Source organism: Leucopleurus acutus (assembly GCF_964270905.1).
Source record: "Leucopleurus acutus genome assembly, chromosome: 3".
NCBI lineage: Eukaryota > Metazoa > Chordata > Mammalia > Artiodactyla > Delphinidae > Leucopleurus > Leucopleurus acutus.
In genome coordinates, this window is record NC_139145.1 from 146633979 (window position 1) to 146650592 (window position 16614).

General features: G+C 35.0%; 1 protein-coding gene across 3 annotated transcripts in view; it reads left to right on the forward strand.

Moving 5' to 3' along the window:
* NADK2 (NAD kinase 2, mitochondrial) overlaps positions 1 to 16614 on the forward strand; it is a 46362-nt gene that overhangs the window by 21010 nt on the left and 8738 nt on the right. For 2 of the 3 annotated variants that reach the window (XM_082837016.1, XM_082837018.1), the window contains 5 exons: positions 1998 to 2081; positions 3894 to 4030; positions 8901 to 8979; positions 11932 to 11997; positions 13348 to 13443. In XM_082837016.1, coding sequence (XP_082693142.1) covers positions 1998 to 2081; positions 3894 to 4030; positions 8901 to 8979; positions 11932 to 11997; positions 13348 to 13443 — 462 coding nt within the window. The remainder of the gene's footprint in view (positions 1 to 1997; positions 2082 to 3893; positions 4031 to 8900; positions 8980 to 11931; positions 11998 to 13347; positions 13444 to 16614) is intronic. The other variant, XM_082837017.1, reaches the window with a different exon arrangement.

The following is a 16614-nucleotide window of genomic DNA, read 5'->3' on the forward strand; positions in this document are numbered from 1 at the left end:
CAATCCTTAAATAAGCCCAGAAGTTAATGTTCAACTTAAGTTTCTTCTTTTCTGTAGTAGTTGTTAAATGCAGCATAACAGATCATCCCAAAACTTAGAGGCTTAAAGCAATAATAATCATTTATTATCTCTCATGGTTTCTGTGTGTCAGGAATCCAGGAAGAGCTTGGCCAGGTGGTTTTAACTTGGGATCTCTCATGACGTTATAGTCAGATGTCAGCTGGGGCTGCAGGCATCCGAAGGTTTGACTTGGGTTGGAGGATCTACTTCTAAGATGGCTCACTTGAGGACTCATCTAAATTAAATATACAATTTTGGTTTTCTCTTTTGTATTCTGTACTCACTCTACTGACCCCTGTACATAATTATGACATTTAAATGCTTAATGATCAAAATGGGATAGAGGGCATGTGATAGCCAACCTCCAAGATAGCCTCCTAGTATTTACACCTTTATGTGGTTCCCTTCCCACTTCTGTATCCAATCAGGGCCGGCGTGTGGGACCAGTAGAATATGGAATAACAGTGTGTGAATTCCAAGGCTAGGTGATAAATGGTATTGCAACTTCTGTATTGGTCTCTTGGATTGCTCATTCTGGAGTAAGTCGGCCACGGTGATGTGAGGATACCAGAGCCGCCCTGTGGGGAGGCTCACATGGAGAGAGACTTGAGGCCTCTTGCCAACAGCTAGCACCAGTGAGTGAGCCACAATGAAAGTGAATCCTCCAGGTCAGGTCTAGATTCTTCTCTCTAGAGTGTTTTAGACCTGCAGTTGACCTCCATAAGTATTCTATCAAATGTTGATTATCTTTTATAATCTTAGCACTGTAGAGAAGTATTGCAGTAAATATAAAAATTTTAAAAATTTAGTCCCCTGCCTAAGTTCTTAACCACAGTGTTGACCCTCTCAGGTAAATTGATTAGTCACAACTTTGTAAAAGCCTTTTTCTCTGCTCTTCACGTTTATGTTAATTTACAGTTATTATTAAGGTTTTGTTTTGCCAGGCCTACTCTCAACCTTTCCTTCAAGATTGCAGCATCATATAAATGATGATGATTGAACTTTCTGGACACCTTTCCTCACGTTAGGTGCCATATCCTCTCATCTTCCTGTGTCAACCTATAGGCAATCTTAACACTTTGTAATTTGCATTTAAAAAAAAATTTGTCTTCCACATAAAGTTGTTAACTCCTTGAAGGAGCTCATCCATATATATATATATAATTTATTTATTTATTGTTATTTATTTATTTATTTATTTATTTTGTGGTACGTGGGCCTCTCACTGTTGTGGCCTCTCCCCTTGCGGAGCACAGGCTCCGGACACGCAGGCTCAAAGGCCATGGCTCACTGGCCCAGCTGCTCCGTGGCATGTGGGATCTTCCCGGACTTGGGCACGAACCCGTGTCCCCTGCATTGGCAGGCAGACTCTCAACCACTGCACCACCAGGGAAGCCCCTTTATATATTTTTTGAATAAATGAAGGGTTACATTAGATTAAGCTGTGAGTTCTCTTTTGGTTAAAAGAACATCTTAAATGACATTTAAAAGGGATTTATGGTTCAAAAAACTTTCACATAAATAGTTTGATTCCTCATAATAACCTTTTAGATTGGTGGTTTTATGGCCCTTTTAGAGATGAGGAAGCTGATGCTAAAGTGACTTGCCCAAAGTTATAGTTAAATAATTTAAAGGTAAGATGCAAACACCACTATACCATTAGATAATTTTACAGGGAAATCAATCAGTGGCAAATTCGGTTTTATTTTTAGTTTTACTGTAATGTGGAAACTTAAGTTGTATTATGGCATTAAACCTGTATTTAAAGTACTATTTCGTTTTTTTTTTTTGTTCTTGTTGAAAGTATAGACAATTTGTGGCAAAATGAATTACAGAAGTAGAAATTCAAAAAATTTCATATCTGATTTTTGTAGTTTAGTTAAGTACTTTTTTTTTCTTCTTCCCTTTACACCACGCAAATTCCTTTTAAAATAAAGGTCTGAGGGTCATTTATGTCTTCCTGTTCGATACACACATTCCTTCCCAGAAGCCTTACAGAAGTTCTACCGTGGTGAGTTCAGGTAGGAATTTCTTACTATTGCTTTATCATTATCTTATTAAAATAGTATTATTATTATATAATTATATTATTAATGTGTGCCATTAAAAATGCTGTTAAACAGAACAAATTAGATAATATTTGGATTAGTCCATAGGTGTAACAGTAGCCATAAAAAATAATACATTAGCTGAGTCACAACCACATCTAACTTCCCTTCTTCCAGCCTGACTGGAGCTGTATGGAGAAACCCTGCCAAGTGCCACTTGGCCTATAATGTAATTGCAAGTAGAGGTTTTTCTCCTTCAGTGAGATAGAGGCCATGTCTCTACTCTAACCTCGTTACACGTTTTTAGCAGTTTGGTAGAAAGATGATTAAAACTGTTGGTGAAAAATTAAATGTTCAAATTCTCTGAGATTTTTTATTTTTTATCCTCATCTTCTCCCATCCAGAATGACTGAGGGTTAGATTTTCTCTAACCATGCTGAGATTCCTGGTATCTCTGCCTTACATGTTAAGTATTTCTTAAGCAGTGGAGATGTTTTTTCATATTTCTCTCACTTAATTTGTTCAGTGGTCAGACTGCCCTGAAAAGAGAAGGGTGGAAGGAGGAGCTGAGTTGAGGTTGGACGATTAATTAGAGCCAAGTTGGACTACTTTTCTTTCCCTGACTTAGCCTAGATTTTATAGAGAGAGAAAAAAGTTTTTGAGAAAACTTTTTTTCTCTAGGTATTTGTGAAATTGTATTAAATTTTCTTGACTTCTGGAATCATTTTTTTAAAATTTATTTATTTTATTTATCTTTGGCTGTGTTGGGTCTTCATTGCTGCACGCAGGCTTTCTCTAGTTGCAGCGAGCAGGGGCTACTCTTCGCTGTGGTGCGCAGGCTTCTCATTGCGGTGGCTTCTCTTGTTGCGGAGCACCAGCTCTAGGCGTGTGGGCTTCAGTAGTTGTGGCACACGTGCTCAGTAGTTGTGACATGCGGGCTGTAGAGCGCAGGCTCAGTAGTTGAAGCGCACAGGCTTAGTTGCTCCACGGCATGAGGAATATTCCTGGACCAGGGCTCGAATCCATGTCCCCTGTATTGGCAGGCGGATTCTTAACCACTGCACCACCAGGGAAGTCCCTGGAATCATTGTTTTTAGTAACGATTCCAGTTTCTAGTCATTTCAGAAATTTAGCACCTTCACAGATGACTAATATACTCCAGGCAGGAGTATATTTTTGTATACTTACCTAGTAGAATCTGTCCCACTGGCTTTTTCATATGTTAGTTTTTGATTTTGACATTAAACCTGATTCTTGTTTTCTTCACTTTTACCAAAAAGTCATTTAAGTTTTAGGTTTAATCTTAAGTGTTATAATATTTGTTATTGAACTCTTATTGTAAAAAACAGAAAAACAATATTTTTTTAGGGAAGGGAATTTTAGGGAAGGGATTTTTATCTAATCTGACCACCTTAACATAATAGTGTTTTAATTTCAGAATGCTTTCTTTTTTATATATGTGTTATACAATGAGCAAAACACAACTATTATCTAAGTATATAGGATTTAATGAATACTTGATAAAGAGTTTGACTTTAATTCAAGTTATTTGGGAGGTTTTATACAAGTACATTAGATATTGCCATTATAATAGAAAAGAGAAATAAACATCTAAATCTGTCTTTGATCAGGAACCTGTGGGTTTTAGGTGTTTCTAGTATAATAAGTTCATGGAATAACTAGTTTTTTATTATGAATTTTTTAATTTTGAGAAATTATAATGTCTAATCCTTTGTTTAATTTATTCTATTTTAATATAATTTGCTTTTCCTTCACTCTTCTAAGGTGGTTGTGGAGGCAGCGAATCAGGTTATACCTTGAAGGGACTGGCATCAACCCTGTTCCTGTGGACCTTCACGAACAGCAGCTAAGTTTGAATCAGCATAGTAGAGCCTTCAACATTGAGAGAGTTCATGATGAAAGTAGGTAGATTGGGAATTAAGTGTGTTTGGGGCAATATGTAATTTATAGTTCCTTTGATCTCTAATTTCTAGAAGTAATAATTTATAATTAACTTATTTGGGGATTTCAGTGCCACTGACAACACTTAAGGAAGTGCAATGAACTACTTGAGTTGCAAAATTTATTATGATTAGATTCTGAAATAACAAATATAGCATATTTCCATGTGAAATTTTTTTCTAGGGTGGATTTGAAAACTCATTGATTAGGGAAGGACTGTAAAATGTCCAGGAGGATAGTTGATATTTAGGGAAAGATTCTTGGCCTTAATCTTTGAAATGTCAGAAAGGAAGAAGAAAATGGTAGAAAGAAAATGAACTAATCTGTGAAAGATTTCATAATAATTATACATTTATATACTTACATTTAATTATATTTACCGTGGTTCTAGTTATTGATTAGAATCTCTCTGTTAGGAAATTTTCGCATCCCAGCTTTAAGATTTGCATTTCAAATACTTGTGTAAGATGCTAAGAGAATATTAGCATAAGGTGATATGCAGGTTTTTTGTTGTGTTAAGATGAATGCTCAGTTTTGAGCTAATTTGTGGATTATAATTTAGCAATATTTTCCCACTTTTTCCAGTAACTGTAAGACTTTTATGATGCAAGAAGATCCCAAGAGATATCCTAAATGTCTGTGGACTGTATAAAAGGATATTTTTTCCTCCTGCATTTCATTTCTTGGCTAAACTTATCAGCAAAAGCTGTCTTTACATATCTGCTTTCTGTCTTTGTTTCTGTCTTGTCATGGTATCTTGATGTTTACTTATGTTTATTTTTTTTCAGAGTTTTTCATCGTGATTTATAGCTTTATAGGTTAACATGTTCCTAAACTGAGTTAATGCCATGTTTTAAAGATGCTTCTTCTTCCCCGGGAAAAAAAATCATTTGATTTTTAGAAAGTTTTTAATTATTTTTAAAAAATCTAGACATCTTGCAAGTAATTCATAAGCATATGATTTCTTATTATCATTTTTGAAAGATTGCAGTAAATATTAAAATTTTTTTTTTAAGATATTAAAATCTTAGCTAGAAATTTTACTTTATACCTCACCAAAAGAAGTTATTGCTGTCTCCAAAAGGTGTTCAGGATTTGGTTTTTTTCACCAACAGCATTACAGGGAAGATGTAGCTTGGTATTTAAAGATTCATTGCTCAGATTCCTATCTCAGATTCACTGTTTTTAGTTTATAAGCTAAATTAATGTATATGAAACAAAATTACACATAAACTTAGTAATATTCAGGATGTTCCTATCTCATTAGTGTTAGTTCTAGAAAAAGAACAGAAAATGTTTGAAATAAAAAAAAATATATAAGAAAATTCCTAAAAACTTAGGCACCAGTTTTTGAATGTAAGGACCCACAAAGTACTTAATATAGTCAGTGGTAAGAGGTCCCACACCAAGGTATGTCAGAATACTAGGGATAAAGCAAACCTCTTGCAAGCTTCCAGAAAGGAAGTGATGGTGGTGTTGGTGGTGATTGTGGTTGGAACAGGTTTTTTGATATATAAAGAATCTGGAATCACAGTAGTTTCAGATTTTTCAATAATAACCCTGGAAATTACTTTACTTATATTAATTATTAATATTGTTATTAGCAATTATATAACATTTACAATGTCTAGGCACTATTTTAGTGGGCTTGTTAGAGGGTTTTTTGGGGGTTTTTTTTGATAAAAGAGCTTTATTTTCTGAGAAAAATTTAGAAGGATTTCAAGGATATCTCATATTTGCTATTTAAATTCTCTTCAAGTTGGCAGGGAACATTTTCTAAGAAGCTGCCATTTGGGATTTTTGAATATAGAAGTAGGTTTGAGATTATAAATATACCACCATGTTTGATCCCTGATCGCTTTCTAATTTAGAACAAAAGATTACAGAGAAAAACAATCCTAGTTTTTTTTTTTAAAACTTCAGCTTGCAAAAGGGATGATTTAACTTTTAAGCAAATAAAATTTTCTATCTAGTGTTATCTGTCATTAACTAGGTTATATTTGTATACAAGTTAATGAAGAAGAATTCATTTTTATTACCTTTATACCTTCAAGGGAAGGTAGGGTTGATTATTTTTTAAAAAACTTTTAATCACATAAACTAGTAACTTTCTTATTTGAAAGCCTGGTTGTGTTAATTTGGATAAGTGAATTGATTTGATAAACAATCCCATAATCTCAGTGGCTTAACATACTGAAGGTTTATTTAGAGCTCAGCTCACTGTCCAAGGGGTGTTCAGGCAACCTCTGAACAATGGCTCCTACCATCTTCTAAGGCCTCTGAGTCTTCTGTAGCTTGTGGGGAGAAGACGACAGTGAGAGCATGGAGGATCCTTAGGGAAGTTTTAGGAGCCAGGCCTTTTCACTACTTTTGCTCATATTCTATTGGCCATTACTAGTCCCATAGGTATACCCAATGTGAGTAGACCTGGAAGCATAGTCTAACAGTCTGACAGTGTGAGGGAATTGCACAGGGTTGCAGTCTCTGTCACTAGTATAACAATTCTGTACTTAAAAATACAAATTAATAATTAATTTTGTAATGCATTCTCTTGGATAGAAAATTGTTAATTGGTATTGAGTCCATCTTATCATGTCCTGCTGAAGCAAGTTGTAAATGAACAGTTCATGATTAGATAATGTTTGGTAGTCAATTAGCATGAAAGAAAATATAAGCAGAATTAAGATGATTAATGAGACTCAAAGCAATTTTACGTTTTCTCTTCCTTCTTTGATAAAAGATTTCAAGTGAAATTCAGCAAGCACACATAATAAAAGTGCAATACAGAAAGGAAAATTAGGATGAGGAAAAAGGGGTCTAGAGGTTAAAAAGTCAAGACCATATAAAATAAAAAGATATGGTTACAGTTTGATGGTGAGATTTCAGACTTATTAGTAATATTTAGTGAGTACTTACTGTTAGTTGAGCATTTGCAGAAAATCTGTGGGGAGATGTAAAACATTCCATTAGTGATTTACCCTATGCAAAGAAAAATAATTTAAACAATAAATTTTAACTTTTTACATCGGTAAAACTTGTCAGATGTGAAAATGTGAATATATCTAGTACCAAATTAAGAGTTTCAAGAGTTAGGTTTTGCAGTCTAAAGTACAATCAAATTCGATTAAACACAGCAAATTTTCTATATACCTTTTTGTGTCACATTCTTTCTACTATATTAATGAGATTTAGCTGATAATGTTAACCCATTACACAATTTAGTCAAATAAGTTTTAAAAGGTTCCTTGGTATTGTAACAACAGCTTATAATCGAAAGAATAGTTGGGCCACTTTAAGCAGTTATAATCCAAAAGATATGAGATACATGTAATTAATATTCAATAAACATAAATAGGCTGCAAGTCAGAGGAGAATAATAGATTGGTGGTTGTGTTGGTGACAGTGGTGGAAAGTTTTATTAGTGTATTAAGTGTCTAATGTGTATTAGATATCTATACACATTACCCTGAAACATAGAATCTTAAAATGTAACAAATTACCCCAGAATTGAGCATCTTAAAACAAAATATTTATGATTTCACAGACGTTGTGAAGGTCAAGAATCCAAGAGTGGCTTAGCTTGTTAGTTTGAGTTTAGGGTCTCTCAGGAGGTGACGGTCAAGCTGTTGGCCGGGACAGCAGTATCTGAAGACAAGATTGTGCTGGAAGATATGCGTCACAACTCATCACATGGCTGTTAGCTTCAGTTCCTCACTATGTTGGCTTCTCCATTGGACTGCTTATGAAATATCTTCCCCCAGAGCAAGTGATCTGAGAGAGAGAGTGACCAAGTAGAAGCCAGGGTGTCTTTTTTAACCAAATCTCAGAAGTGACGTACTGTCACTTCTGCCATACGTTGGTCACATAGACTAATCCTGGTGTGATGTGAGAGGGAGAGGTGTACAAGAATGTGAATACCAGGAGGCAGGAATCACTGGAGACCATCTTAGAGGCTAGCTGCTGCCACAGCTGAGGTGGACTTTTAAGCTTTGACTAAGGAAAAAGATGTGGAGGAGACAGAAAAGGGAACTTGTTCCATAGTGCTTGCCCACCAGGAGATACTTGGGTGCAATGAATCTGCTACTGGTGACATTGAGAGGAAGGGCCTGGCATTTCCATTTGGAGACTGGTAAAAGATAAAAAGTAAGAGAGACCATTTGAAGGTGACAATCACAAGTTTGATCCAGAAAGCAGTGGGAATTCTTTGGAGGATTTTGCATGATGGAGTGATGTTTAAGTAATCATCAAGGAAGATCACTTAAGCTGTGCATACAACCTTATAGAGTAAAAAATAGATGACATTTTTTTAGGAGTCATAAGAAGAGATGTGGCTCTGTTCCTCCAGTGCTGCCATTGCTAAAAATCACTCCTGAGGTTTTCTATTTGAAAAAGTAATCTGAGTTTTAACATAACTGGTTTGGTTTCCTATATGAGCCATTCATGTAATTTGATGCTTAAATCCAGAATGGCTCTCCTTTGGAAGTACTTGATCGTCTCTACTTCTGAAGCTTCCAGAGTAAAACTAAGTCAAGTGCGACCACATGAATCTTATGCTATGGATAAATATATTTTATCACTCTTGAAAAATTGTTTCACGAAGACCTAAGGTATATTTTGGAGAGACAGGGGCTTCATTGCTTCATAATGTTTAGATGATTTTGTGGGTCTGTATTATGAATACTTTAAATATGATTTAATTTATCTGTTAATAGTGTTAAGGTATAGACACTACAAAGACAAATATGAATATATTAATATTTTATAAATTTTATATGATAAAATTTCTAAAATTTAAGGAGCTGTCTTGGATTTTTCTTTCATTACCTTCAGGGTTTGAGGCTTCTGGACCCCAGCTCTTGCCAGTGAGAGCACTAAATGAAGTCTTCATTGGGGAGAGTCTGTCATCCAGGTACTTTTCAACCTGTGATCTTGAGTTTGAAATTTTAATATTTTAGTAATTTTTAAGCTATTTATTTCTACAACCTAAGATTTGTGAATGATTGATACTGTATAAGTAAGAGAAATGAATTATTTAATGAAATATTTCCAGACCTTTGTACATGTTAATACATGTTAAGAGGAAAGAAGGTGTTATTACTAAAAACGTTTGTGAAACCCTAGGTTAAACAAAGTTATTCAGATTTCTTTACTGCAGTATTTCTCAGAGCCTTTAATCTATCATATACGTGCTTTATAAATGTTTAAGAGAATGATATATAGGTGTATATTTGCAACTGATAAAAAACATTGATCTTATAGACAGTCCATATTAAAATTGCCCTACTGACTGTCATAATGTTTTTTAATGCTGATTTATTTGTTTGCTTGCTTTGGTCCAGGATGCAGGTAAGGAGAACGCATTTGGCTATCATGGCCCTTTAGATTTAAGCAAGAACAGTTCCTAGCCCCACCCCTGTTTTGTCATCTATGATTTTAACATTTTTGAATGGTCTAAGCCAATTGGTTTGTAGAATATTCCCTTTTTAGATTTGTATGATTTTTTTTTCTTCTCTGCATGGTAAGATTCAGAATGAGCATTTTTGGCAAGTATACTACATAGATAATAGTGATCCTTCTTAGTGCAACATCATAAAGCAAGTGTATCGACAGCTTAAGATTTGTAACCATCACTACCAAGAGTTAAGGTTAGTGAAGCTCTTTACTAGGAATATAAAAATATAGTATTTTATTACTGATAAAATCTATTTTGTGAGTGTTGAATATAATTTAGGCTTAAATTGTCAGTAGAATTTTTTTGCAAAAATTTTTTTGTGTGACACCAGTTACCAGTTATAAAGTGACTGCCATAATATAAAGTTAATTTAACTCTTGGTAGTATGTTAGAACTTTCCTTCTCATTTTTGTTGATGTAAGTGAATTAGGGGTGGAAGATAGAGATGAATCTGTATCCTACCTTCCTGCTTCCAGAACCATGTGACCCTTTGAAGGTCACATAATTGATTCCCTAGTTTACCGAGAGTTTCATATATTCTGAAATTCTCTTTATTATAAGTCATATCCTTTTATAGGAAGTTTAATTATGATAAGAGAAATTTGTCTTAAAAAAGCCACATTTTAGCCAATACCTTAACTGAGATAGGTAGTACTGAAGAGAGCAAAGCCTTGATTCAACAGAATGATTTGAATGATCTTTTTGAGTTGTAATTATTTTATTAATATAATTTTAAACGTATGCAATAAAATACATTGTGCACCCACTAGGGATATAAAGATGAATAAGGTAAAGATAGTGGTATCTCACATAAAGGTAGTAAAATACATAATTTAAAAATTATTAAAAGTACTCTTCAAAGAAATCAAATATATTACTTAAAGAACTTTAAAATATGGTAAAATGTAAAGATGTATTTAATATAGTAAGACTTACGCAGCAACAGAAAAACTTTGTATATAGCATATCAAGTTTGAAACAACATGGAAATGAGTAATGGATACATTTGTGTCATAAGAGAGAAGGAAGAGAATGTAACTCTAATTAGTGATATAATCTAGTCATTATTGCTAAAGAGGCAGAAGAGAACAACTTCAAAATGAGATTGGAGGAGGTCTGCATTAAAATAAATAGACGACAAAGGTAAAGATGTTTTGTGAGTTTATGCTTAATTCTAGGGAAGCCATTTAATGGCTTACATTATTCTGTTTGTATATTTTAAAAGTCATAACTTCTGAGAGCTTCTACTAGTGTTGCTTTATGATTTGTACGTACTAAAAAATAACTTATAAAAGGAGGAAAATTGGGGTCAATTGATAGATTTTTTGGAAATTCAGTGAAGTCCCATTAGGAGGTTTTAGACTGAATGCTTTTATTTTTTGTGGTGGTCGTGATTTGGTTGGTTTACCCCTGATGTCTGATGCTTGTTCTTTTTGTGATCTTAGATGCCTCACCTGATATCTTTACTAAGATAAGGGCAGCAGTGGGTTGGCTTCTGATGCTCCTGAAAAAGATTTAACTACTGGAAATGTTAGAACTTATTTTTAAAGATTCTATGACATAGAGCCTTAGGCAGAAAGGAAATGAACACTTATTGGATGCCTGCTATGTGTCAGGCACTGTGCATGTTGTGTAAGTTGTCACATGTATGCTCATAGCAGCTCTGTGAGAAAAGTAGTTGTATTGATCAGTGAAAAATTGAGCTTTGGAGAATTCAAATAACTTGCCCAAGGTCATATATTTAGTTAATTAGCATCAGAACCATCATGTAAACCCAGAATTTCTGATTCCAGATCCTGTATTGAGTTGTCATGAAAACTTGTGAAGTATTGCCAATTTTTGGACTGCCCCTGCCTGTCCACGCCTTCCTACTGGCAGTGCTATCTAAAGGTCATCTTGTATTATTTCTTATATAGCATCTTGTTTACTGCTTAAAGCAGAAAACAGCACTCTAAATAGTTGGTAATTATTATTTACTTTAAAATTTCTGACCTACCTACTAGAATATAAACGTCAAGAAGATCGTGTCTATTATGTTTGCCATTAAATCCCCAGTACCAACACAGTGCTTATTAAAACATAATAGGCACTTAATAATGTTTATGGAGTGAATAAATATTGAGTCCTGCCAAATGTTTTCATTATCTCCATTTTATAGGGAAGTCTGTGGCTCAGAGAAGTGAAATAAATTGCCCCAAATCACACAATTAATAAATAACGGAGCCAGGGTAAGCCTGTGCTCTTCTTCAGTGTATACAATAGAACTGTGGTCTTCCTGAAAACTGAAGTGCTTTGCTTGGAAAATACGAAGTGCAGCAATATTATTCCTGCCTCATTTATAATGTTCTTAGACTTAAGAACATTTTAAAAGCCCAATTTTTTTCTTTTCTCCTATTTGTTCTAACCTAGAATGTCTTATTCTTGGGCTGTAGCAGTGGACAATTTAAGAAGAAGTATACCCACTCTAAAGGGACTGTGAGTTTTATTGCTGCCTTAAAAAAATAATCTCCCTGAAGCCAAAATTCTCTGAGTTGACTAATCTTGATAAACCTGCATGTGGGAATGACACTAAATTTGTTCATTGTTTTGGGCTCAACGTCTCTCACCTGACTATACTTTCCTTCTCTTCACCTCTGCTTCTCTTCTATCCTCACTTACCTGTAATATTTGGCTCTATGTGATTCTGGCATAATAGCAGCCATTCCTATGGATTCAGATGGCTTGTCTGTGTATAATAGGCTCCTAATGTACCTAAAATTCCTAATTTTCTAGGAAGATATAACAAAGCTGTGAAATAGATTAAATGTGAATATTAGGCTTGCTATCTTTTATTTTTGTAGAGAATGCTGACTTTAGAGAAAAAATGACATGGAGTTATATCATGTAAAATGTTCACAAACCAAGAGCTTGGTAGGAGAAATGAAAGGGTTAGAATAAGAGATAAATTAGCCATTGAATGTTAGTATTTGCAGGCATGTCTAATAATTGTCATTATTTTGAAAAGCTGTATTTTGTTAAGGGTTTATTTTAACTTTTTTATTTGCTGGAGAAAAGTAACCCATTGTTGACCAGTGACATCATTATTTTAAGACATAGTTCACAAAATAAGCTTTTACGTGTTTCAAAAGCTCTTTGAATAGTTGCAAATCATTTATACATTCATGCAGTTAAAGAATAGTGTCATTATTGCTGGTGGGAGAAGACTCAGTTGATTCCATATTTATTAAATACACTAAGAAATATAAATCTTTTAAAAAATTACAGTTCTTGTTCCCTAGTTTCGTCCAGTGATCCAGGACTGGTTGAGATTTTTCTTTAGAACTTCATTATCTCTGCTAGCTTTACTATCAATTCAAAAGGCATATTAGTATGTAACTTAAGAAACAAGAGTTTAGCAGAAACTATTGGTAACTTGAAGGATTAGATGCAGACTTAGATGTAACAAGGACTAGCTACCAAGAATGAAACTCTCCTAGGAATGGTATTTTCTTTTTGAATTCTGAAATAAGGTTCTGTATGTTTCCATAAAAGCAGTAGCAGCAATGCTAGGTAAAAATTTACAAGAAGCTCCTGTTTGAAATGTTAAAGTATTGATAGAAAGGAGGCGCATATAGATCAGAGAGGGATGCAGACATGCAGATATTTTAAAATTTTTTTCACTTAATTAGTATTGAAATTAGCATCATGATGTGTGTGCCAACTAAGTCAGGTATGTCTGAGTCAAGCTGGCCTACTTAGATTTCATCAGCGCTGAAAGACTATGCTTATCTTATTTACCATGAGACATAAGTTCAGCCAATCCACTTTTATATTCTCAATTCACAGGGCTTCCTACTACGAGATTTCAGTTGATGATGGTCCATGGGAAAAACAGAAGAGTTCAGGGCTCAATTTGTGTACTGGAACAGGATCAAAGGCCTGGTGAGTAACTTGAGATGTTGCTTATCAACTTTTGTGAAATACTTTAAGTAATGTAATTTAGTTGCTATCTCATATTGGTGTATCTAAGGCCTCTAATATGCAAGAGGTAGCTAGCCTGGTGTTATTATATCGGTTGGCTCAGTTTAGCTACACTCATTGATTGGGTCCAGGAGTCCGGCTTTGACTTCTTAAGATTATAGCGCAGCCTGGATCTGGTCATTCTTTAGCTTCCCATACTAGGTTTGTAAAGAGAAAAAAGAAAATGAGAAATGTTTTGAGGGATTATATATTTTTAAAAATGAACATTTCAAGTAATAGTAAAGAAATGAAAACAAAGTACAGTACCAAAAAATATGCTGGAGGTTTGTGCATTCAAGGCCTCACTGGAGATAACCGGGGACATCCTGCAACTTGTTTACCCTGTGACCTCTCTGGGAAGTCTCTTCTACTTCTTAGTACACACATGCACATGCCTCCCAGACCTTTATCTGTAGCTGTCTTCTCTCTTGAGTATAAACTCATATTGTAAACCTACTTACTACATAGGATTTCAATAGTATTTCAAATTCAACACATTTAAAACTGAATTTATTGTCTTCAGTTGTCCTCCCCATGTTCCCTGTCTTGCTTAATAGTATCACCCTTAACCTTGACATCATATTCTCAGGAAAACACATTATTCCTTAAAACCTTGCTCTTATCTTTGAGTCTCCCTTTTCTCCCCTATCAGTCTCTAAATCCTGTCAGATATAATTCAGAAGCCCTAGCCCCCTTTTTCAGTTTCTATTGCTATTTCTTTGGTATAGGGCCCCATCTTTTCGGTGAATATTCTTTGTGTCTCACCCTTTATTCTTCAGGCTGTCATTCATACTACTACCACAGAGTAATATTTCTAAAATATAGGTATCTCTCCCTATTTCCTTCTGTGCTTTAAAACTTTCATTGACTCCTATGTTCACATTGCTCAGACTGTCATATAAGGCCCTTTAAGTATGACCTCCTTGCCAGCCTACTCCTGCCTGACCCTAACCCATCACACTGGAGACACTGCAAGCTACTTGCAATTCTTAGCACAAGCCACGTTCTCTCTGGGCTTTTTGTGTTTGCTCAATGCACCTTCTTCCTGCATTGAATGCCTGAACACTCTCCCCTTTCCATCCACTGGCTGAAAATTCCAATGTTCAAATGTCATTTTCTGTAGGAAACCTTTACTTAAGACCTAGTTCCTTTCATAAGCCTAATTAATTGATCCCTTTTTTTGCCCTTACCCAGCACTTTTTCCTCATCACACTGTTATAGCACTTAGCACATTATTAGTTTCTGATAAGCTCATACCCAGTTAGTTTGAGCAACTTGAGGCACATGGGATGGTGACTAGTGTTTTTTTTTCCTGCTTAATTTTTTGTGTGCATAGCACAGTACTTAATACAAAGTCACTTAAATACTTTTTGAATAAATGACTACATGCTCACAAATACAGCTAAAACAGTGCTTATCAAACTGACTTTAAGTTTGGATGCTTTAAAATTGAGTTTTATTTCCCCTACCACACACTTTATAGTTGAGTCCTGTGTTGATGTTGCATTTAAATAAGTATGGCTGAGACTAGAAGTTCAGTCTTCTCTGTGTTGCTTATTAAAGTCTGCTTTGTCTCCCATGCTCTAGTGTAGAACCAACTCTGTCTCTCTAACTATATCCTGTCCCTGCCACCTTGGTTAACTCAGTCCCTTTTCTTCTCTACTCAGCCCTATGTAGCTTACTTGCTTCTAACATGTTCTACTCTCCTCCCTGTCATAACTGATAACATTTCTTTTGTTACGATTGCATTTCCCATGTATCTTTTGATCCTTTTTCTCTTCAGAAAGTAGGGGGAGAAAAGAGAAGCCTAGGGGCCAGAGGGACTGAGGGAAAGTTATATGTTCTATATGTTAATTTCAACTTACTGCAGTACCATCTTTGAGCACTTTCTTTGTCCCAAGTAAGTATATTGTCTTATTTAAATTCTCAAAAATACTCTGGAATTAAGTGATTTTATTTTCATTAATAGAGTTTAAAAAGTCTCAGAAGTTGGCTGACTTGCCCAAAGCCATGTGGCTAATAAATGGTGGAGGCAGGACTTAAATTCTGGACTTAACTATAAGGTGTAGACCTCATGAGCCACAGAAGGAGGAAAAGCATGGACGGTTCCCTGTGGGAGGTTGTGAGACATGCTTAGAAGTGTTGCCCATGATAGCCACGCTTGTTCCTTTAGCTAGAGCTTAGTTACATGCTATGTGGCAAGAGGGGGTGGGAAATATAGCCTAATCATGTGTCCGGGGTCGGGGGGGAAGAGAGTTCAGGGATTAGCTATCCCATCTTTGCATTTCCAAAAATTCTTGCACAAGACATAGGATGTAATGGTTATGTTGCATAGCAAGTGTCTCTGCATTGTTGCATTCTCATCTCAGTCCTCTTCCCAGTGTGGGATGTGATCTCTAGCACACACTAGGAGAAGTTCCACAGAGCGGGATTATTTATGTTTCCATGAGTTCTTAAGACTGTTGCCAGTCCTCCTCCATACATTCTGCCCTAGCAGACTTAATTAAGGGTGAGGAGCTGTTCTTAAGAGAAAGTTTTACTAGCTGATGAAGATATGAGACTCTTTGTCTTTCAATTTGGTTGTCTTTAGTAGAAGTTATGTCCAGTTTCAAATCAGAACTCTTAGAATGGTGAAGGTTGAAGATCGAAGGAAAAAGTTGTGTGCTAGCTAACACCTGCTTTGGCATATAGTTTGTCTTTGATATAGAATGTAAACCACTCCTAAAGGTAGAGTGAATTGGCTGAGATTTAGATTACAACCACAGGAAATTAGTTTTAATTTAACCCCAATTCAGAGAACTTAGTTTGTGTTGATTTGTGGTATCTCTAATAAGTCATAGTTCTAGGAACGTTAGAGCATGTCTTACAAGACTTCCGTTCTCTTAAACTAAGTCTTAACTACAATAAGGAGATATAAGTCATTAATATCTTTTGCCCTAAACATATTTTAATTCAGTGGCACCCTAATAAATAGCTTATTTTTATGTGACTTTTAATTTAAAGTATAATTCCAAAACAGTATCTTTCAGTAATGCGTATATTCAGAGGAATTAGAGTATAACTCATACATATTCCTTACATTTGACATTTTCA